Raw genomic sequence first — 24,825 nt, 5'->3', positions numbered from 1 at the left:
CTTAGCCCGATGAAGGCAAATGGTTTGTGCAGTTCTAAATCCAAGTTTTGTTGTCTTGAATACCTCTGATCTCAGAACAGAAATTCTCTCCTTTTTTTATCTGTCATAGAGATCACTTTGTTCAAACAAATCAAAATATACATACTTTAAGTGCTTTAGCATTGCAAAAGACTCCCACATATTGCCACACTGGTAGTTAAGAATAACCTTGAAGGAAGAGAATGAGTACAAACAAAAAAAATCATGAAAGTAGTGCAGAGTTAAAGAAGTTCTGTCTCAATCTCCCTGACCATTTTTGTATGTTGTAATTTTAGCACTTGTTGAATACCTCAAAGGCTGCAGCAAACAGTAGGTGCCGTCTCTTCCATTAAGCTAGTCCATTTTTCATTTTATTCCTTGCTTTCTACACCATTCTAAAAGCTTAGGAACTGCTGTATTCTTCGTAATAAAGGCACACCTAATATTCCTAACCACTCCTGGAAGGGAAGGTCTTTCATCATCTCTGACTTTTTTTTCCTTTTTTGTACATAAATGCAACTTTAAGACCAGTTCACTACATGCCAGATGCAGACAGGATCTCAACAATTAAGTGCCAATGAGAATTGTCCTATGAAACAAATGACAGAGAGAAGGTGGAGAAGGTGGAGCTGAAAGCCCTGAACAATTTAGACTTACACTCTGTGGCAGGCTCAGAAAAGCTGATTTGGATTGCCCAACTTTCACTCCTGATTTTACACTGTCTGTCGTGAAAAGCAGACACAACCAGGCACTCATGACATGGGTGAGCATGTTACTTTGAAAAATGTTACAGATAAGTAAAAATTAACCTTTAGGGATTATACTTTTATAGACATATTTTCCCAGGAGAATATTTGCATCTCAGTTGCTTCAATCTAGTTGGTGGAGTAAGGAGCAAAAATAAGTTATGCAAAATAACTACCAAACTACAGGATTACAGACTAGACTGCCCAAACAGCCTTAGGCTTCTACTTTATTCATACCATTCATCCTCTGATTTCCCAATCTCTAATCTTACTTTTTATTGCAACTCCCAAATTCCTCTTCCACAGAATTCTTAAGTGTGTGCTTAAATTTAAACATATGCACATTCTGCTGAATCAGGCCCTTGTGGTTCACTCTGTTCACACTCAAGAGAAATGCTGTTGTCTTTGGTGTTAGGTATACACGCTGGCAGTGTGTTAAGAGACATGGAGCCTTTCCTCCTAGCCTAAGGCTGAAATTCAGTGCAAAATTGTATCTGAAAGAGCTGAATGAGCATCCATCCATTCTCTCTAGTAACAGAAGTACCAAAACGAACACAAACTGCAAGCTATTCCCCAAACATTATTGGAGACTTTGGCTATAGCACTGTCAACTTCTGCTTTCAGACAGCAGCACTCTCTTGTGTTCCAGATTAGCCATAAATCATGATTAAACAGCTCTTACAGGAGCAGGTATTTTTTAGAACTCCATTATTCCAAATCAGCTTTCCTGTGGTGACACACAAGATATAGGTTACTGTGTTTCTCCAAATGACAGGAGGTGCTGGGGACTGGAAGGGTGCTTTATTAAATCCTCAAATGGAAGGAAGCCAATTATCCCTTCAAAGTACTCCTGACACTCCTGTACTCACTATAAAGCTTTTAAAGTCTCCTGCACAGAACAAATTGCTGAGCAAGAGAAGCTGGGGAGATACACAGACTAATGTCAACCATATGACAAAACGCAGCAAAAATCCTCAGCAACCAACAAATCATTTCACAGCAAATTCTATAATCAGAGGGATATATTTAACAGCTATACCGTCACAGGAAAAAATCCACACTCATATACTTGCATACTTTGCTCTTTCCTTTTTACTTTCCACCTTACATCTTTGCTTGCAAATGCTGTCTATATGGATCTTATATCACCACAACACATTTTCATCTAACGTCCATCAGACAGTCCTGGATTAAGCCGTTATTGGCCCATATTGGAAAGAGAGTCAGACATGTTACTGAATAACATGTCAACCTTACCTTAAATGTAATAGAAAAATATGCTAACAGGGCAAAAATTAGTATTTCTGTATTATATTATATTATGTAGACCTCAGATAATTTCTGCTATGCAGTAAGGCTGGTCCTGTTGTTAAAACTACAGTATTTCATTGCTATGTGCCACATTCTCCCTCCACCTTGGGAAACCATTTTGAAAATTAGGTATATTCTCATTGTGTAAGTATTTCCTGCTTGAACCTCTGAATACATATTACCTTAGCAGGGCTCTTTTTGAGGCACACTGCGAAAGTCTACAATAAAAATGCAACATAGGTCTATTCATAGTCAGATCAGCTGCAAAGAGATTCTTACTTATTAAACAGAGAAATACTGAAGTCCTTTAACTCTGCATAATTTGGAAATGCTTTAAAACCACATCCAATGTTTGCTAATAAAAATTTTATGTAAACTATCCAGTTCAACATTTTCTGTGCCTTTCAAACAGTTTAGGTTGAATAATACTATTATTATTACCTTTTTCATCAAGATGAACAATTAACATATATCTCAACTGCATAGCATCCTAGTGACATCACATAGCAGAATAAGGCACAAGGGTCTACTTTCAGTTAGTTTACATTTAATTTTCACTCTTTTAAATTTCTTGTATAGAAACACAAGTGTGAAATATCTTCAGATCTTAAATATCTGCATCAGAACTGGTGACACAAGGCTTAACAAAAGCAGGTATTTGTACGAAAAGAATGAGGATGGAGAGCTCCGAGATTCTGGAAAGAGAAGTGTCCAGCATGGGCAGGCAGGGTGGGAGAACGTGTTTTGGTTCTTCAGTAATATCCAGTAATATTGCAAACTAAGCCAGGCCTCCATATCACTGACTTCTCTTCCTCAAGCGAAAGTAGCAAGAAACAAATGGCTGTACATTTTGAGGGAAAGAGTTACAGACATATTGAGATGAAGCTAAGGGTCATCAGGAGGGAAAAAGGGAAAAAAGAGTAAAGTACAGTGGTTTGCAAACAGCTAAACTAGGGATGTAGACACTTGTTACAGGGTTTATGTCTCTGTTCAGGTGAGTCTAGCTGTATAGAAGGTTAACTGTCTTAGAATTTTTGTCACTGCTGAACAGCAATCAGTTTAGGCATTTGCAGGCAACCTTTGAATTTTTCAGACAAAAGCAACAGCGTATGACATTCCTCAGCAGCTCCTGCCTGCAGCAGATGAGAAGACTGCCCTGTTACCCTGAAGCACCAGCAAAGGCCACATAGACAACGCTTCCTAAGGGCATGCTAGGCACTTCTGTAGGAACCAAGATCCACCTAAAAAGACTAACCACTTCTAAGCTCTGGGGGGAAAAAAACCCCCAATAAATAAAGAAACCGACAACAAAGATTTGACATCCCTAACAATGGAAGTTAAAGCAAAAATCCAAATGCATGCACTTGTGACACATAGAATGCAATATTGTTCTAAGTGGGAGTAAGCTCCAAACCAAATCTACACACAAATCACCAAATTATGAGACATGTTCTCCTGTCAGAGGGAGCAAGCTGCTTTCTGTGTCAGATCTGTGGAAGTACTTTTTTTGCTACTATTAGAAATGAGTTTTGTTTCCTCTAGAAACAGATTTTAAAATGGTTCCTAGGTCCAGATAACAGTGCCAAATAAAAGCAAGCCTAAGCAATGTAGTGGTTTTATGCTGCTTTCTGATGTCTATGGTTTAGGTTTTCTTTGGCTTCTCTGAATAGGCTTGACAGAATTCCTTTATACCAATGCCTCAGCAGGAAAAACAACATGCAATCACATCTGGAGATTGCTTTACATCCCAGGTAGTAAAACAATCAATGACTTAGAAAAACTCATCATTGCTTGCAGAAACATTTCAGAAGCATGAGTTGCACAAAGAAAATTATTTTCTCCTTTCCAGTGTGAAACTCAACTCCTCCCCACTACCCCTGCATTTTAAATAGATCTCCAAAATTAGCATGTTAGAAAAGCTTGAGTTCATGCTAAGAACCCTTCCAGTATTAACATAATTAATGTCATCAGTAATATCTGAGTTTGCAGAAACAGCAGGTGAATCAATGGCAATGATGTATTCACACAAGAAAAGAATGCGACTTTTAAAACCCATAGGGCTTTATCAGCACATAATTTTAAAGCGGGCCTCTTGTAGCTCATGGAAAGAACAAAACTGAATGTAACTAAGGAGAGACACCACATACCCAAGGGAAATTAAAAGCACAATTGAAACATAAAGCACTGGACCTCCTCACAGAAGATGCCTCACCTATAACAAAAGGTGAGGCAGCTCGCAGGACACCTGGAGAAGCCACTCCAAGGAATGCTAGGATAAGTGATAGGCAATTAAAAGAACAATACTGCAATTCAAATATGGCTGGATAGATTTTTTTATCCCGAATGCTTAAAATTCAGTTAAATGCTTTAAACCCCCAAACAATTTGGAATAAGTTTGCGCACTTTTAACTTTAGCACAGCAAACAATTTTCCCTTCTGAAAGCGATTCAGTGATTGAAACAACTTAACTACTCTAGTAGTCTTAACTACTTCAAACATTCAATCATTTAAACACAGCTGAACTATTATGATATTCCAAGGTTCTCTTCAGTAAGTGAACTAGAGGGAGTTTCATGGAAATAATCTGTCAAGGGGTTCTAGTGAATAACTTCATTTTCACAGATGAGGTTGCAACCAGAAGCCCTCAGAGGAATTTACCTCCCTGTAAATCATTGCAGCCTATTGTTCTTTACAGAGTTGAAATGCAGCATGTCACCATAGTCATGCAGCAAAATTAGCTTTAACGGAATGAGGTATTTTGAACCTTGATATGCCTCTTTATGTTACACCATTATTCAACTGCTTTAAAATATGCATTATACTGGCTTGCTTATAAAAGAAAGCTTGGCTTGATTTCATGTCATTTTTGCAACACTGCAGGAGTGGATTTTCTTTGCACATCTAAAAGGACTTTCACACTTCCCCATAATGACAGGGCACAGACCTGAGCAGAGGAACAAAGACTTCTTTCACAAAATTTTCTAATGGGATAAACATGGCTGCTTAGCTGGCATTTTCATATAGTTTCACTTGAATAACCTGTAGCCTTGTGTGAAGAGTAAAAATAACCCCCAACCTAAAAGGCTTTTAAAAGGCAGTTTTATACAGCACTGTTTGTGGCCAGTCGATGTCTTTGTTCCTTGAAGGCCTCTGCAGTAATTTCCCTGTTGTACGCAGTGATGTTTATTGAAAATGGCATAGCTGAGCATCAGCAGGTTCCCCTGCTGCTCAGATTATCTATCCTCTGAACTCCAAGTAGCATCTCATCTGAAAGTGTCCCTCTGGTAAAGTAAGCAACTGACAGTACAAAAAGCCTAAATGACTTCCAACTGCCAGAGCTTATGTTGTGACTATGTGCTTCCCCCCCCCCCCAAATGTTTAATTTTTTTCACTTCTTCACTTCATGTCTCTTCTTACAGAGCTCTCTAGCACACCAGCCTATTGAGCTCCAAAGACTTCTTCTGATAATCTACAGGTTTATCAGATTCATGTGTTTTAGAAGAATATGTAATTTACCAGAGGTAGTAATATATCATGTACTGCTAAGAACAGATCTACAGACTGGAAATTGATGGGAGATGGGACTTTGGCACAAACTAATTCATTGTGTTACCACTTTGTACAGCTTCATACTGTCAATTATTATCCACCTTGGGCTACCCCAGACAGGAGACAAATTCGATATATAAATGAACTAGAAAGACAGGATGTCTCACTGAATAGGCAGTACACTACAACTGAGTAATAACTTGAAAAATTCCTAGTACTACACTGCATATCAAAAACTACAAATAATGTTCTCAAAGTAGCTTTTTAATAACTGCAAATTGTAGAGACTGTGAAATAGGCATGAAGATTTGCCCACAGCTATACAATGAACTGGTAAGAGAAATGGAAAGGTATCTCAGGAGGTGTTTGGCTTCAAGTCTTGTGCTTCAATAGACAGTGTTGCCCCTCTAGACAGCCAGAAACTCTAAGACTAATGGAAACTCTAACTTGCAGTGACTGTGCAGTAGCACAGATTGCTGCAATCATGCTATGGAGCTGGTGCCAGTTGTTCCCTTCATTCCATGTTTTTCTTGCTTTTGGTGATTTCTCATTCACTTTAACTAAAAAAGCACGGTGGCTCTGAATCACTGCCAAACATTACTAATGGAAGTCAGGGGGCAGGAAGGAAATAAAGATGACTGCTTGTAGAATTATAAGTATTTTTTAGTGTCTAAAATGGCATGTTAAGCAGGACAAAAAAACCAGAGCTATTGTATTAGCTCTGACAATAGAAGCAAAATGCTTCTAGGTAGGAAAATGAATAAATCTCTGAAACTTATCAGTCGTACTCTTTTTCATTAAGACAAAACCACCAGAAATATAAAATAGGAGAGTCATAGGGGAAAATACCACATTTGTTCCTTTCCTGATTCATACTAATTCAAACAGAGTTCCTGTGAAAATGCATAATTTCCCCCCCCCCCCCCTTTTTTTTTTTCCTGGACACTCAAGCATATTTTGAGCTCAAAGTGCTTCAATCAAGCTTCAATCAATGTGGGTCATGCTTAATATTACAGGTTATTTCTTTGTTCGCTTATGACAAGTAGCAAGCTAAGTTAAAAAAACTTCTCCCCCTCTGAAAGTTTGAGATGTCCTTGATACAGTTTCTAACCTCCCTCTAATATACAAGGTTTCCTTGCACAGAATTTCATTAGCTGCAAAAGAGAGCCTAATGAAAATGTATTTTCTCGTGTATTCAGATTGTCCTCAAAATTGTCATCTCCTGGAACCGTAGTCATAATTTTGCAAAACAGAGTCAGCAGTTAATCTGAAAGGACAAAGTCTCAGGATGAATCCTAGGGCTGCTCACAGCTGGCAGGGACAGGCAGGCACCATTTTGTACAAAGTGACCATCCATTTTGTACAGAATGACATTCAGAGATTACTGGCTAAAGAACTCTGAAGAGCTGAACCAATATAAACATACTTTGCTTAAGTAAGTCCAAACACTCCATCAGCACCCTCAGAGTCAGACTCCTTGAATGGCAGTCAGTGGCAGAGCCATCAGTCTAAATCTTAGAGAAAATGCCAACTCTTGATGCTGTCTGGTTAAAATACTAAAAATAAACTCTCCCTGCCTGGCAGAGCTATGCTTCCAAAATGAATGCCACCCAACCAGTTATATTACAAGGATCCACGAATAGACCTATACTGTAATGGAACTCTATTGTGGGATTAGCTTTTTCCATATCCATTGAAGCTTTCCAGAGCTGGACAGCAAGCAGGCAGCCACTGTGGGAAGCATCCACCCTGTTGCATCTTGCCTTGTTTCCTTTTTTCATTGCATTCTTTCAGAATCTGTTGGGATCAGAGCAGAACAATGTCTGCGCATACTCATGGAATAAAACAAAAAAAAAACAACTTCTGGAAAAAAATATTAAGTTCCAGCAGCAAGCTTTTCCTAGCTTAACTTGAAAAAGTTTGTAGTAGCTCCAGCCTCACCAGATGCAGCTGAGAATGGGCAAGGACTCTTTTTTTTGCTCATTTTGGTTATTGTTTTTATGCAATCTACTAACACATACAGTTCAACATTTTAGTGGGAAATCTTTTAAATCTTAGGTATCTAATACAGTCGAGCTTCTAAGCATGGGGCTATCATTTTTCCTTTCACAAAATGCCATGCAGAAACATATATATATATATATTGGATCTCAATTTGTGAAGGATGTCTAAACATTTGATAGACCTATCCCATCAGATTGCTCCACATAGGCCAATCTGAAGGAGTAACAGCAGACCTATTATCAAAGACACACACTGTGACTATATAGCTGGCACCTAGAAAGAATCAGCCTGGGGAGGTCTGGCAGTCCCTACCCAGAACGACTCTGATGTTTCAGCACTGCACACCTCTGCAGCATAGGACAGGAACAGAGGCTAATGATAACGAGATGGGCCTGCACACAGCAGCCCAGTTAGAGCAGAACTTTGAGTGTTCAAGCTCCCTACTGAACCTCATGTGAAATGTTGAGCTTCTTTGCACTTTGGGAGACACTGCCTTTGTCTGCTCTCTGCAAAATAGGAATAACTTCTTTTAAAACCTACCAGCTACTTAGCTGCACAAATAGTAAAACAACATTTCAGAAAAAGATGCAAGTGTACTTAGAAGAGCCTCAAGTGACCTAGCTAGATACTTTGCAAAATGGTAATTGAATCTTGCTTAAAGTTAGAAGAAACAAACCTATGGGGAATGCAGTTCGTGTGGAGTGCATTTTAGTTCAACCAAGATGAGCTGCTTGGCTTCCTAACACTTGTTCTATTTATTCCTCTACTACAATCTTCTCAGTATGACGTCTTTAACGAGGAGATAACAACATCCTCTATATTGGCCAGGGAGATTAAGCAGCACATGCACATACATACACAACAAGAAAGCAAGAGTATTTGAGATTTAACTCAAAATCTCTGCTAGTTTGCCATAAAGATTTGGCATTTAAATGACTGAATAATGTCAATCTTCCACTAACATTAGATGGCTGTTGTGAGTAGGTACTACAGGATAAACCCAAACAATTTCCTTTTGAATATTATATTATCATTATATAAGAGATGTCTGCTGATTTTCCCTGGGGATCTTCTGTTCCTCGAAGATACAGATTTAATGGTGGACTTGCCCATGCCTTGCTGGCACTTAGACCATGAGTCAGGGAGCAAGGTGTTTGGTTTTCATTTTCATAAAGCTCGATAAATAAACTACTATGGAATACTGCAGCAATGTCAACTGATATATGTTCAGGGCAAAGCCCATCTACTATTCAAATGACCAGTACCAGATTTTATATTATTTCTTTACAGGTTAATTGGTACCCAAGAACATAAAAGAAGTAATTAACCTCTCATTTCTATACTCACGCTTATAAAAGACTGCTTTTGGGTGAGAAATGGGAAGAAAAAAATAAGATCACAGTTAAAACAAAAAGAGAAAATTTATCTCTTGTCAGTAATCTGGCCTCACTACAAAGCAAGTACGCACAGCAGCACTAAATTAGGGGTTTTTTTAATAGAAAAATGAACTTTGTTAGAAGTGCACAGCTGAATGCTCAGATTTGTGGCATCTGAACAGTCTTTCATTTAAACAAGTCTGCTTTAATTGCTTATTTTCTATCTTTTTCCATTGCAAGGCAAACAAAGACGCCATTGAGGATGCATCTCCCTGATAAGGCAATCAGAACATGAGCTTGCAATTACAGTAATATTTTGCATAAAGGCTTTCCTTATTAATCCAAAAGAGCTCTAATTCCAAACCCCATTATTTTACTATGCTGCCATCCCCAACAGTGCAAAAACTCTTCTGGATTCTTTGTGCCTGTATGCGAAGCAGCTCAACTGGGCTTCCTCTCTTTAGAGAACTTTTATTTATTCAATTTCCAAGGATAAAAAGCCACAGTATGGTAGCATCACTGAATGCCAGCAGTTCAGCAACACCTCGTTCTTCATACTACCGTTCTTTTGGACTGCTGCCTATGTCAAAGATCACACATACACGATGCATGTACTATGCATCTATGTTTATAAAGCCTCCTATTAATCATTCCTGTACTGCCATAAATTGACATTAAGGAGATGATTAGAGAGTTCACAAATGAAATAGTCCTGCTAACTTGGTTACTTCTCCCAGATACTCTTTACTTAAAATGTTCCACACAGAACAAATACATATTCCATTCCACTGCATTATTACTGGGGTGAGATCTTGTTCTGAGCTGGCTCTAAAAACACTCCTCCATGCACAAGAAGGCAGATATCCTTAACTCTGGATATAAAAGCAACAGCAGCTACTACAAAAGTCTTCAAAAGCCATAACTTTAAAGAATTCTTAAGTGGTAATTTGTTCTCCAGCAATCCTATACAGTTGGTCAGTGTTTGGTACATGAAAGTAGGGCTCTTTCACATCAAGAGTTCACCCACCTCTTCTGAATGAGAGACAGACAGTTGTCCCTAGACAGAAAGTCCTGCCCTTAAGTTTTTATATTTCTGATAAAGTTGATGTTGATTAGCCTCTTGCTTTTCAAGGGAGTCAGGAAAGAGGAGAAATAAAACTGTCTTCAAGAGCATATTTTAACTTGTGCTGCTGAGAACAGAAAGTAGGCCAGGGGAGATTTGAGAGTTACTGTCAAGTGAGACTATACAGAGCAAAGCAAAATGTTACTACTGAAAAAGACTATTTGTAAAAACTTTTAGGGAAAATCTGTAGCTCAGTCTTCACGTCTTGATTCTGGAGAGGTCTGTAGAAGAGGAAGAATTCATTTGTGCAAAGGGCTTGAGGGATTCCAGGATTTTTATCTGGCTGTGGAAACTTTAGACTGTTAGCACACCAAATCCCCATCAAATCAATAAAGTCCTCAGTCATTATACCTGATAACTCCTACCTTCCAAGAAATGAGCATGTGAGCTTTATTCTAATTGTTAACAGGCAAGTGTTCACAGCACCACAATCAACAGTAAGGGGAGCATTTAGAGATTCATGTTGGCAGTCTCAGAGAAGGTACGAATAAAGGTCAAGCACTGAATTCCTTTTGCATTCTCACACTGTCTCTGTCTAAACCCCCCTTGCTCTACCAAAAGAGAATTTGTTCCTCCATACCTTATCAACACGATGTTAATTTTTAAACAGTACCTTTCACCAGCAATTGAATTAATTAGGAGTTTGTCAATGCATAGGAGCCAATCCAGATTAAGGCATAGAGTGAATTTAAGAGCTGAGCTAACTATGCCTTATTTAACCCTTGCCTGGCTGTTCTCATTCTGCATCATGAGAGTCCAATTCCAAAGCTCAGAAGTGACTTCTATGATTTGGAACTGGGCACACTCATCCTGGGATAAAAGTACGCACAATGGGGAAATCAAGCAGAAATAGTTAGACTGGAGTAGATTTTAAGTATATAAATCATAGTTTTATCTTGATTAGAACTATGTGCAACAGCAGAACAACCTCTTCTTTAACACTGGGGACGAAAAGTGTAGATACTGGTTTTTGTCAATGCAGTACATTTATACAGTGTAGCTACACCCATTCAAACACTCCTGGCACCAACAAGTTCCATACTGCCCAAGCCAGCTGGCATAAAGACAGTGTGTATTCCCTCAGGGTGGGATTGCAGCTCTGTGCACTCTTCAGGAAAACAGGCCAGACAACTGAACTTCCTTTTCCAGGTGTGCTCGTATGTCCTTACTCTCAAGTACTGCTAAAAAATGACAAAAAATGCATGAAATTGTGAAAGATACTCTTTAGCAAGATTTGAAAGCAAATGCCAACTGCAGCCTTCAGGGAAAAGGTGAAACAAGTGTTGCTGCTGCTGCAGTACATCTGTTAATTAGTCTACAAGGATTTGTGTTTAAGACAAAAGTGAAAACTAACTACTGCAGCAAAAGTAATACCAGCCGAACACAGTTCTACTGTTTTGTTCAGTCTCATAGCAATACCTGGCATATCTGCACCAGCATAAACATGCCACTTGAGTGAGTTAGTAGGGCAGAAGTCACTGAGTTCTACTAAAGGTGGTTTATCCAAAGCACTTCAGGCTTTTTTGAACCTCTGCACATTTAACTGCCACAAAGTATCTCAGCTGCCCCTTATATCCTGATGTTTCAACCCAGTATTGCTCTGTAACCAAGGATACAGCTAGAGATCACCACAGGTTCTCTGGGAAAGCAACTAAGTATCCTTGAAATGTAATTAGAGAATCACAAGGGGATATAATCTTACTGAGATTTTATAGTAGAACAATATTTAGCCCTGGTGCTAACACTCTTCACCTAATAAACAAAATAAAAATTCAAATCAGCCAGAGAAACAGCTATGACAAGCACTTTCATCAAGTCCACAATGACAAATGTCAATGTCCCATTTGCTGATGCGGCACAGCACAGAAACAAGCCACCCTTTCCTCACATTAGCTTAAATGGGACCTTGGATAGACACTCCGTGTAGAAAGTACTGATGTGAATTTCACTGGAGCTACAACACAACCCTTACAGCCAGGACCTCCATGACTAAACATGAAGAGCACCTTTACTACCTGCTACCCTGTTTTCCAGGGATGAACTGGCAAAACCTCATTACAAATACAACATCAAACTGGCGGACTAAGTAAGGATATGAACATTTAGGTAGATGTCAATGTCGCTCTCCATTCACAGAACAAAACTACAGTGAGAGTCAGATGTAGTTCTCAAAGGGACAAGAGAAAAAAGGGTCATGGATCTGAGCCACTAAAGTAGTTTGTATCTCTGGAGCACTGCGCAGACAGGACCACACACTGCAACAAACTGTTTTTGGTTTTCCACTTAAAACTGACAGGACCAAGATTATTCAAGGAAAACAAGTTCAGTATCTGATCTCTTCTGAGGGAGGAAAACTTAAAGCATACAGACCAAGTGGAGAATCAAAACAAAACTGAAAATACAGTCAGGAAGGAATGATTGGCAGTTGTGTGAGGAAACTAATCTTGTAAATGGACAAGAGGCTGCTGAAAGCAGAGGCATAAAGGGGGATTTACACAGATTGAGGCAGAACTCTCAAAATACAAGAACTCCATATCAGAATTACTATGCTTTTTTAAGAAGCCTACTAGAACACAAGAAGTGCTTAAATTTGCAGTGTGGATTTATGATTTGACAATTTAACCATCCCAACATTTTATACAGTGTTAGACAGTATAGCAGTCTGAAAGACTGGAAAAGCACTACAGCAAAAGATGGAAATGAAAATTAAAAAAATCAGTTCCAAATGAGTTTAGAATAGGTAAAATACTAGTACTTGATTCTGAATGTTGTATGTTAATCAACCTCTACACATACACTAGTGTGAACTATACTGATGTGAACCTATGAGCATGTCACCAGGGGATCTCTTGAAGTTGAGGGTCTGTGCCCAAGTCAGCACCTCTTTGCTTTAGCACACATTGGAATTCAGATGAAGAACATTACAGTGGGGATACAATAATGAAATCCCCACTGAAATGACAAAAAAAAAGTAATGGCCTCTATTACTTCCAAGCAGCTCCTACATCTTTCATTGTCAACAAAATCTACAGCTATGTTTACACTTAGTTTTTATGTTTATTATTTTAAGAAGTTTGTAGCTGTATATTTCCAGAGTATTTAAATCTCATTTTTATAATTTGAATAAAAATCTATTAATATATTTTTCAGCTGAAGCAATGGAATGTCTTATTTCTGCTGTGAAAGCAACAGCATGTATAAATAATGCAATTAGGTGTAGCTCACAACTTGTTGGTTTTTTTTCAATTTAGTTAATAACAACAAAATTAACAGAAATTTAGTTATTAAAAAGCTAGGCTTTCCCACAGCTAATACAAATACTACAGTTTAAACATATTATTATGGTATTTCAAAGTATGAATTTCATCAACATTTGTATTAAGGTGAATGCCAATGTTGTAAAGATATACATAAAAAGCTCAAAAATTACATAATTAGCAAGATCTGCACCATTTACAGGTGCACCTACATTAAACCATAGTTTTTATTCATTTGAATTTGCACCTTTTCAAGCATTTCTCTGTCCTAGTCATTGTATTTACTATTTCAGAGCCTGTAAAACTGGGACTTGTGCAAACAACGTTAATTAGGAAAACCAGGAACTAATCTTTTTCAGTTAAATAAATGCAAGAGATCATCATGAACCGTGAAACATTTTCACCTGGCTACTGGCAGGACTCTATAAAGTAAGAAAGAAGGCCTTAATGGGTGTACCATAGTTTGAGGTCTTGGAGGGGTGGAGATTTGGTCTATAGCTGCATGGTTAATGCCTTATCTCTACTTTGTTAGACAGGGAAAAGGAGGCTATTCACGTGGTGAGAAAGGAGTTTTGATTCTCTTCTCTGAGTAACATCAAGAGGCTTGAAGTGGTAAGCTAACAGCTTTCCTTGGGGAATCTGTTTTGATTTTGCAAGTAGTACTTCAGTTCAGGCTACTTTAAAATGCCTTTATGAGTGTTTTGTTGGCCCTTTTGTCTAAAACCCTAAGGAACTTATTCTAATGACAGTGGAGAGTGCTAGGAGAACCAGGGAATTGTTTTGGTTTTTTTTTTCTTTCTTTCTTTGTATGCAGCTAAATATTTCTCTGTAGAAGCTAAGCTTTAAGGTCAGTGTTACATTAATATAATGCAGTTCCCTTTGAAGAAATTATAGGGGGAAGCACATAAAAAACTCTGTCCTGGAGCTGTTAAAATATTGCATTTTTATGGCAACAGTGTCACTGTAATGATTCCTTGTGGATTAATGAGGGTGCCATAAATGAACAGCTCAAACTTCATTAGCTTCTCTCCCTCCTTCTGGAAAAGGTATTCTAAAATTAACATGCATTTGTTCTCCAAGGCTGCATGGATTTTCAGCCTGATTTCCTACATCTGGCTCATAATGGGAGCTGCAGGAAAATAGTCTCTAACAGCATTTACTACATGGTCCATATTTGTGACTCTGCCTGGTGACTGGGCAAGTCATACAGCACAGTAATGTTAATGACCCCTTGTAAAGAACAAGCAGAAGAAAAGATGATGTCCATACCAAAATCATCTTAGATGCATTTAGTCCTATTTTAAAGAAGATATGTGACCACAGACTTAGCAATGTGAAGCTTAAATGCTCAAGTAATAATATTAAGCTAGGATTTTAGAATTGGTGCTGCAAGGGTAATTAAGCATGGTAATGTGAGAAGCCTCCTCGGGTGAGTTGCAGCTGAATGTTGGAGAAGACAGTGTGAGAGTGTGCTGAGAACGAGCTCATCTGACTTAAGCAGAGGCTATGGGCATGGCAGAGTTGGACTGGACTGCTGTTCGCAGCCCTCTCCAGCTGCTTGTTATTTTCTCCCTCAAATCTAACAGCTGCTTGTTACTTTCTCCCTCAAATCTGCTTGATCATCACAGGTCTCTGTTCCTTAACCTTAAGTTGTTCAAGCTAGTATGGCTCATTATGAGGGAAATAGGAGGTTTGCAGTGCTTATTTGAGCAGCTCGGCTAGTAAATCTGAAAATGAGGTAGCAAGCAGCTGGGGATAGCAGTCTGTGCTCTGTACAGCTGCAGTGACAGAAACATGCATCAAGAATGTAAAGGCAGATATTTTTCAGGTGTCCTCTGTCCTCAAAAGCAACAAATCCATAGCACTTTGTAGACTGAGGGTGTGGGGCTTTCTAAATGTCACTTAAAGGCTAATAAAGTTCAAGTAATAAATAACAATCAGGAGGACTTTTTTCTTGTTTCAGTGGTACGGACTTGAAAGTAACTTTACCAGAATGAAGTCAAACAGCTAAGCATTCTAACACACTAGAGTCTACCTTAAAGACTTAAAATTGGAAGTCAAATACCTATCTCCAGAAGATCCTTCTGCATTAAAAGTTAGTATGCATTTCTTGGTGTGCAATCTCCAGATGGGTGCATCTGTTCCACCATGTGGTGCTACACTAATGGGGACAGTGGTGGTTCTACCCTCTCTCTCTGCAAACCTCTTCAAAATTAATTAGGGGTGTTGCAGACCTGCCTTTAAGTACAAAGCTCGCAGCAGCAGTCTATGCCAACAGATGTATGGAGAATAGTTTGTCTTTAGTGAGGGTCTCTAAGATTTTTCCTATACAAAGAAATAATTTTTAGTTAAAGCAATGCAAATAGCCACTTTTTCACTGTCTCCTAAAACCAGAATTTCATTTGACTTTCCAAACAAAAGTGACTTGATGGTAACTCTCTGCTTGCCCAGCAGACTGTCCTTGATTAGAAGTTCTGGCTTTTTGGATCTTCGCCTTTAGAAAGGGCTGAGATCAAGTCATCTGAAGTGAGGAGGAAAGAGGCATGAGGGCAGGCAGTCTGCTTAGGTGGGGTATACATTCATTGGTGACTACAGTGTAAGATCCTCCCAATTTTCTTGATACAATAATTAGGACAAAATGGGTATTGTCGACACAGGAGTCCCGGACAATGCAGAGACGATCAATATGATCAAACGATTGCCAAACTTTATTAGATACAGTGCTCTTCTTATACCCTTACTCCCTTATGGAACAGCCTTGGATACTGAGCTCTAATTGGTTAGTCTAGAAGTTACTATCGTTTACAGAGCTAATGTTTATAACTTGTTATAATTGCGATTAAATACCTTACTCTAAAAATACAGTGGGAAACTACAACCTTGGTAGAGATCATTCTCTGCACGTTTTCAGTGGAAAATTACAGAGGCCTAACAAGACAACTGACCTTGCTTATGCCTGCCAAAAATCTTCTTACTTTACAGTAACAAGGCTCAGGGTATCGGGATCGCTCACTACGTGGCCTTGGCTCTTTAAGAATTCCCACAGGGTATAATCGGTGGTCCCAAGAACCAGATGAGCTTCTGACTTGCTACAGAGCAGATGAAATTTATGTAAACAGTGTAGCATATAGACTGACCCATATAAATACTCCTCTATAGAATTACTAAGAAGTAAAATTCCCTGCACCCTCACTTTTCTAATGGAAGGCAATATTACTCCTACTTAGGCAGGCAAACCTTTCAGTACATGAATGGATGAATTTAACATGATGCTTTTGTGCACTGTTATCCCAAAGGCTGACTGAAAATAAAAAATATTTTTCTTGCTTTTTACCTAAGCCTGCCATTCTTCCAGAAGGATGCTGCCTGATATTTTAGTCATGAACATAATCAACTCAAAGGTTCACTCATGGCTGAATTAATCTGATACTGTTTCCCTTAACTCTCTCTTCTATACTTAACATTTCTGTCAGAGGGAGAACTCTGTTCAGGAGAAATCTGACAATGGACTCTCAAGTTCATAACTGCAACTGAAAATCCTGGCTGTCAATTAGGACTTAGCAATATGCAGCTGAGAAGTGGTTTCCACTGTTCACACAAACTCAGTTAATGTCATGTGTTTTCTGGACAGAGCCTCCCAAGAGTTTACAGCATGTACTTGGACATGATATCAAATGAAACTGCTTTGGAAGCTTCATACTAAGGCCCAATAAGTGTTCCCTCAAAAAACTCATCTGTTCTTAACAGTGATCTGAGAGTGATGCTACCCAGATGCTAAAGCTCTTGTTTCTATGGGTGCTACTGATGCAGGCTCAGGATAGAAAAGCAGCCCTGAGAATGGTGCTATAGGGTTTCTTTTGTATTCAGTGCTCACTACTGTAGTTTCCTTCACATCAAATGTAAACACAAGACCTGCTCCTTAAGATGTGTGAGCAACAAAGTCACCTTTCATGTGCTTACAGAACTAACTTGTGATAAATCCTGCTACACTAGTATGCAGAAAAAGACAAAATTAATATTGCCAGGTGGATCAACTCAAATTCAGGGATAAACATAGAAGAGCAAGTTGAATCAGCTTGCACGCTGAGACTGCTTTAGCTAACAGAATATTGTTTTTGCAGTGACACATCAGATGTCTGTATAAGAAAAAAAGACTACTCAGAAGAGTATCTTTTGAGGTTTTTTAGATGCCTCCTCAGCTTGCCTACATCTGTGTAAACTTGGCTTTTTCCTGCACGTTGGCTGTGAAGATACATGGTGGGGAAGCTCTTTCAATTCTCACTTGATGGATTGTTACTGCGTTCTGCTGTGTGGAAACTTGATTTCTGTCACAACAGCTGAGGCATAAGGCACCAATGACTTCCAAGGATTCAAAGAGTAGCTCGCATTATCTTAATATGTTATAAAGGAAATAAAGGGAAATAATTTTGCTAATTATTCTGCATTATTTTAGGTACCTTATTAGGTCAGCACTATGCAAGCAATTAAAAATACTAAAACCATAATTCTAGTGAAATGCTGGATGGGTAAGCCTTGGAGAGATGAAAGGACAAGTCTTAGAATAAAACTCTAACCACAAGGTGCTAAGATAATACTGCTGACTAAAATAAAAAACCAGAACTTCAGTGTGAACCTACACTTTTAAATCAGTGTTAGTTAGATCTATTTTCTACAGCACCTGGCAGCTCACTTGTTTCCTGTGATGGTGGAGTCCTTGATTCCCCTTTCACTGCCAAGGGCACACAGCACCATTTCCAACACTGACAGGGGACTGCATTAAACTTGAAATGCAGAAAACTGACTGTAGCTCATTCAATCATATATATATCATATATATTATTCATATATATGATGCAAATCATTGTTTAAACAATTAAATACTGAAACTTTTTTCAATTAAAGTTCACAAGTAGAGGGCATGAAGTTTTTAGTTCTCACTGAAGAACCAGGCAGGTAAAACCTAACCTGGTAAAATTGTTCCTGTTTTGTTTGCAGGTATGTGGCTCATGACTTATGCGTAAGGGACGTGACATACTAGACCTATATAGATTATCGTGTACTGCAGAACTTCTATCAATGCTGGAAATACTGATATAGTAAAGGTACCTTGACCACAGTGACACTTAACTACCCAGTACAACCTGGCTAAATCTTCTATGTGAAAATCTGGCTGCTTTGAAACAAAGACTTCTTGATACTGCCAGAGTGGGAACCTATTCTACAGTCAGACTAACTGGGAATGTGGAGAACTCTCACTTGTAACTCTAAGGTTTGTAGACAGGAAAGTTGTAAAGTTCAAGAACAAAAGACCATTTATTTTCATATGATATAATAAGGAACTATATGCATTAGATCGTAGAATCATAGATGGAAGAACGTTACAGTTTTTACAAATCAGAAAGATGGATAAGGGAGCACAAACTCATGTTTTCTAGAGTGTTTTAAAAGTCCATTGGCTCTCTACAGAGTATATTGCTCAGCTTCTGGGCAGCCCTGTTCCCACTTTTAGCTGGACAGTGTCTCCTTTTAACCCATTCATTTGGCGATTCATATTTTTATTCCATCATGAGAAGTCTAAACAAACTGAAATCTGAGGAAACCTTAAAACAAGGGGGATTTTTTCTTTTTTTTTTAAGCCAATTAAAGCTGCAACCTTGTTAGTTTTGTAGACACTGCAACAGATAAGTAATGTAAGTAAATAAGCAGCTAAAGACCTACTGGACTAACAAATTGGAAACTCAATTTGATGGAGCTTCCATTTGGATTTCTCAACTTTTGATTGCTGCATCAAACTAGTTCAAAACTTCAGTGGCTGTTCTTAGGAATGATACGCAAGATTGCCATTGGCTATACTTCCTGTTTGTACAGGAGAAAACAGGTAGAAGGTGGAAGTAGAAGTTTGTCTGCAGATTAAAATAAAATTCAGAGAAGCTCTTAATGGTTCCTGGTATATTTACACTACAGCTCTATCCATCTTTCTAAGAGGTTAATGCTTTACTAGAATTATTTCCTAGACAGAAAAACAGTGGTGCGGATTGGAAGAAACTCTGGGAGCTAGGAAAATGTTGCACAGAGAACTTTGAGGATTCCACAAAGTAGGACAGCTTTTAACCTGAAGTTTTGCCTATAGATGTTGGAGTGCCTGAGCTACAGGCATTTGTTTATACTGACCACAAATACTAATTTCATAACTCCATAATTACTGTGACCTATAGTTAATGTCTCTTCATGCTAATGCTCATCATTAATTCTGAAGTACAGTAAGATATACTGCATAGCCTTAAATGGAAGTCCATTATCCTAAACTGATAAATATCCATAAAGCAATTAACGCTATGGAGATCTGATTCTGATGAGCTTCCTCTGTACTAAAGCAAATAAAACAAGTGATACCTTGTTTGACTTGTAACATCTAAAGTGGAAAACAGATGTGCTTACTCATATGTTAAGAGGTGAGACTTAGCACCTTAACTATGCTATGAGACCCAACTGACTTGTTTGGGTTTTCTCTTCCTTGCTGTTCTGGCTGAAACATTACAGAAGGAACTGCATAAAGAAGCTAAACTGTTGTCCCTCAAGCTGGATGTGAATCTGCTGTTGCAAACTATGACTATATTTCTAATCTACAGCATGTATGCTATGTAAAAAAATCAAAGCATGTATGCTTTCCAAATGCCGGCAAACCAAACTAAATAGGGTAAGGGTAACTCTCCTCCTTCTAGTGAACATAGTTCATTGAAAAAAAGCCTAAAACTATGCTAGTTCATATTGGAACAAAGATAAGCAGGCAACCCACAAATTATCAAGGGGAATAGTGGGAGAAGCCATCAAGAAAACCCCACTGAATTTTGACTGTTAGGGAAATATGTTATCAGTGCTACTTTTATCTGAAAAAGGATGTAAAATACATTTAATAGTACACACTAACTCTAAAGATAATGACAAAATGAAGCCTGAAGAATATCTTGAAAGGGTAAATCAGCGTCAAGTAAAATGCTGTTCTGTGGCTTGACAGAATAACTGTCCCATCTTCTGGAGAAACAGGCATTATCAGATTTCATGCATTTGAGATTATAGAACCAGCTGTGCATAAACACTTGCAGAAATAAGACTGCTAATTTTCCAGGGAAAATAATCTTCAGTTCCAACTGAACTGATATTGCTTATCAGTCAAACAACAAATTTCCATTTCCTTAGTGCTAGACTACCTTTAGATATTAAGTACAACAACTGCTGGTCAGGTGAGTGCCTTCAAAATGGCAAGTTGATGAACATACAAGCTCTGTTAACAACTGTTGTCTCTGAAGAAATAACAAGCTATAGAAGCTTTTGCTGGCTGCTTTTGATCTTTTGCTACACTATACTTACCAGACTGTCAATCTTCAATTTTTAACTGGTGCCATAAAAATTCTTTGGACAAGTGTAATAAGGTAGAATGAATATCCTCATTTGCTGGCAAGCATAAAATATTTTTCCTTTGGTTTCAGTCTTTCAAAATAACAAAGTCCATGAAAGGGGGGGAGTAAATATTTCTGGCTTGAGTTTTGGGACACTAACCACAGCATATTTCTGCACTAGTGTCATAGAGGAAGGAAAGCGTATCTCTGCATTCAAGTTGGAGGGTGGATGTGGGCTGTAATTTAATTTCCACAGCAGCATACCCCAATCAGTTGGAAAGCCTGTAATTAACCTCCTCTTAGGAACCACAAGTAAACAGAATTTGTTTGAGGAAACTTTGATAATTCAGTGTGAGATGAATTTTCAGCTAAAGTGCCTGTTCCTATGTTAAATTATCAAGCAAGTATTTTGAAAGTCTGCTTCCTCAACAAGGCTTTCTGCCTCATCAACCGATCTTGCCACACAAGGAATCTAATACATGCAGACCCTAGGTGTAATATTGTGCTGGTTTCTTGCTCTAAAAGCAAGTTCAGTTTGAAGTGCCAAGTTTGCAGGGTGTGCTTAAGCTGGTGGAGTTGAACTCGCTTCCTCCTGGGAGCAGAAGGAAAACTTTAAGTACTCAAAGTCTAAACTTAATGGCCTTTTAGAATATGTTTTTCTTACTAGTAAATAAAGTAAATCAGCACATACAGCAGCAGAGTGGGTCGAAGATAAAGCATCTCTTTTAAATGTAATGCTTTCTGGAATACATGCTCGCGCTCAGAAAAGGAAGTGGAAGTCTGAGCTGATGGCTGCCTTGCACAGAGAATGGTCACATGTGGGCATGAGCAGCTTCCTGTGTGGATGGTGCAGTGTCTCAAGGCTTCCTCTCATAAATGAGGAGTATCTGTTCAGCTGCTCTTCTGGCTTATTAAAGGAATGCACAGATTCCTGTTTCTTAGACTTTATAATACCTGGCCCCTGTGGCAACCATCAAAGTATTCTAGCATGTTTGTGGAGAAGCACAGTAAGGTTTTACTTAAAACTGTTCTGTCAGAAATAAAATCAGTGTTTTTTTCTTTTGGGGTTTTGTTTGTTTTCCAATAACAAGCAAGGGAAGACTAAACTTGAGGTACTTCAACATGGAACTGCAGGGTATTTCTATTATGGCGTTTTGTCCATGCTATGGCTGCTTGAGATAACAGAAGTTTACTTCAGGTTTGTCTAACATCATTCCCTCTCAAAGAGCAAAAAAAGCATTTTCTGCTTAAGCCAACAAACAACAAAATGGGTGATTTAATCCAAAGCTGGACAAAGGCCTTAATGTAAATTCTGCTATCCAGTAAAGACTATACACAAACACATGCAATAAGCACTTAGAAGTTTGTTTTCTAGGCTTAACTTGCCAGGCACTTCTCACTTCAACCAATAGCCATGTCTGGTCTTGTCAGAAACTTATTCTTCTAACTACCAGCACAAAAGGTTTTAAATCATGTTTTGACAGCTAAAATACTAATCTTCATAAATAAAAAGAACTGTCAATAACACTAGTGCAGAAGCAAAGGAACCAGATGTGGTACTAACAGCTGTGGGAGAGAACAATGATTCAAAAGTCAAGAAAAGCATCTGCTTATATTCTGATAGTAGCTATCTGTCTAAATCCAACTTAGAAAATTAGATCCTGCTACATCTGGCATAGAGATTCCAAACATTTTGCTGGGGAAAAAAGATGTTTCGAAATAACAGTATTAGATCAAGAGGGTATTCTGCTCACTTCTGTCGTCTTCATTGTAAAAAAGGAAAAAAACAAACACACCACCAACAATCTTTTGGTATCTAAAGGTCAAACTAGCAAGCTCACATTTGTCTTCCAAGCTTAGAAGAATCAACTACAGTGAAACATAGGAGCTTTATATTTTTCCAGCCCAGTCTGAACATGGGCTTTTGGCTTGAGCCTTTCTCTACTTTGCTGAAATCCTGGGTTAGAAGGGTGCACACAGATCTTGCTTCTCTTCCAAACTCAGGTCTTTCATTCCATCAGCATTAAATTATATTCAGACAATGCAGACAAGAAATTAAGAGTGTTTTTTGAAAGGCACAATATGAAGTTTTGAAATTAACTGTACGGAAAGGCATTAACGCCTAGCGTATGTAAGCAGTAGTGATAAAAAAATATTGTATGACTGACATGAGATGTGCCAGTACCTAGCAAGTACCTATGAAAAGGAACAAGGTATTTAGTTGCCTCCGGACCTGAAGACCAGGTATTTCCTTTCCGAGTAGAGATAGTGCAGGCCAGAGGGGAAGGTCCCTCCTGGGACCGAAGGCACCGGCCGCCGAGCTACTTCACCTGCCCTCTCTAAAGCCGTCCCCGCCGCCGAGGCAAGGGAGTCCCTCCGCTCAGCGGCCACCGCCTTCCCAACCTGCACCTCTCCACGGGCCGCCCGTCAGCAGCCGCCCAGCGGACAGCTCCGGCAAGCCGGGGTAGGGGCAGGGGAAGCGGCTGCGGCCGCCACGCTGATGGAGGCTTTGGCCCCCTGCCACCGCCGCGACACGGACATCCACCCACCAGAACCTCACAGCGGAGCAGGGCCGAGAGCCAGGCCCCAGCGCTAAGGGGGCTCCGTCCCGTCCCCCGCTCCCCGGGCCGGTGCCAGCCCGGGGGGAGGACCTCTCCCTCCTCCCGCCACCGGAGGGGAGGACGCCATAAGGAGGCGTTTCCATGACAACCCCCTTCCCGCCCCGGGATCTCTATATTCACCCTCTCCACAGAGGGGCGACGATCCCCATAACCCTCCCCCCCACACCTTCCCGTCCGGGCCCCTCCCTCCCGCCTCACGGCCCCGCCGGGAGGATACAGCTTGAAGCCTCGGAGGATCTCCTTGGCCCGCTCGTCTGTGGCCGACATGGTCCTGCCGCGCCGCGCCGCGGGCGGACAGGGCTGGGCCGGTCTGGCCTGGCTGCGCGGGCCTGGGCGGGAAGACGACAGTGACAGCGGCGCCTCAGGACCCCCCCACCCCTCCCCCCGCACTCTCTCGCACCCGCCACAAGCAGGCGCAACCAACCCGAGCAGCCTTCCAATGCTCCGCCCCCCGGCCCGCCGCTCTGGCCAATCACCTGCTGCAGCCGGCTCGCCGCTGCCTCTTCCAGAGCAGAAAGGACAGAGCGTCTGACCAATCAGGCAGCATGTCCGCGCACCCGCCCTCCTCCCCTCAAGGGTGGTTGCGCAGCAGTCGTTAAGCGTACGCTGCAGCCGCGCCTGACGTCGCCGCGGGATGGGAGTCGCCGGGGGACAAACCTGTCCCGGCCGCTCGGCTCCGCAGTTGTGAGGCTGGGCCGCGGGGGGGCGCGGGTGAAGGGAGGTCTTAGGGGTGCGGTCGAGGGGGGCAAAAAGCCGCCGCGGGCCCGCTCAGCACCCGCCCGAAGACAACCTTAACGGGTGGATGCCGCCGGGGCTATGCCCTGTCCGTCCGCTCGGCTGGCGCTTCTCCTCGGGCACGTCTGACAGAGCATTCATCCCTCGGCTGCTTGGCGGAAGCTCAGCTCAGCTGTGATTTCGTGGATTTATGAAAATGAGCCGTGAATTCAGGTGGTGGGGACCTGGGTGCTGGGCTAACAGGAGAAAGTTTAAAATAAATACTGTGCTTTTCCAGGAACAAAACCTTTGCACTGCTGAAATTTGACTTTTGTATAGTAAAGTAGACTGGGGGAAAGTATCTGATTCATTAGCACATCAAGGAAGCCAGGCTATTTAATAACAGTGTGACAAATTAACTCCTCCATTAATAATCAGCACAGCTAATACAAAGCATTAATAAGTCGTGAGGAGAAACAAAGGCAGCGGTTATAATCCAGGCTCAACAGGACCAGTGAATGATCAAGGTGCCATCAGTACGTTCATGGCTATGCTTGCCTCCAAACTAGCTGCTGTACAAATGAGGAGAACATGAACATTAATATAGGTTGTGCTTAATGCATAAGGACAAGGCCACTGCCAGTATAACCAATAAGAGATCTTAATAATAAAAATAGTAGTATTTATTTCCCTGATATATGTGATCCAT

At 40.1% G+C, this 24,825-nt stretch overlaps 1 protein-coding gene across 1 annotated transcript in view; it reads right to left on the bottom strand.

The window, feature by feature from the left end:
• PDE6D (phosphodiesterase 6D) overlaps nucleotides 1–23,787 on the bottom strand; it is a 38,689-nt gene extending 14,902 nt beyond the window's left edge. Inside the window, exon 1 of the mRNA XM_031043053.2 lies at nucleotides 23,620–23,787. Within this exon, the coding sequence (XP_030898913.1) occupies nucleotides 23,620–23,669 (50 nt within the window). The 5' untranslated portion in view covers nucleotides 23,670–23,787. The remainder of the gene's footprint in view (nucleotides 1–23,619) is intronic.
• Nucleotides 23,788–24,825: the final 1,038 nt, after the last annotated feature.

Source organism: Melopsittacus undulatus, chromosome 6, assembly GCF_012275295.1.
Source record: "Melopsittacus undulatus isolate bMelUnd1 chromosome 6, bMelUnd1.mat.Z, whole genome shotgun sequence".
Classification (NCBI taxonomy): Eukaryota; Metazoa; Chordata; class Aves; order Psittaciformes; family Psittaculidae; genus Melopsittacus; species Melopsittacus undulatus.
This window is presented reverse-complemented; position numbering and strand designations above follow the sequence as displayed.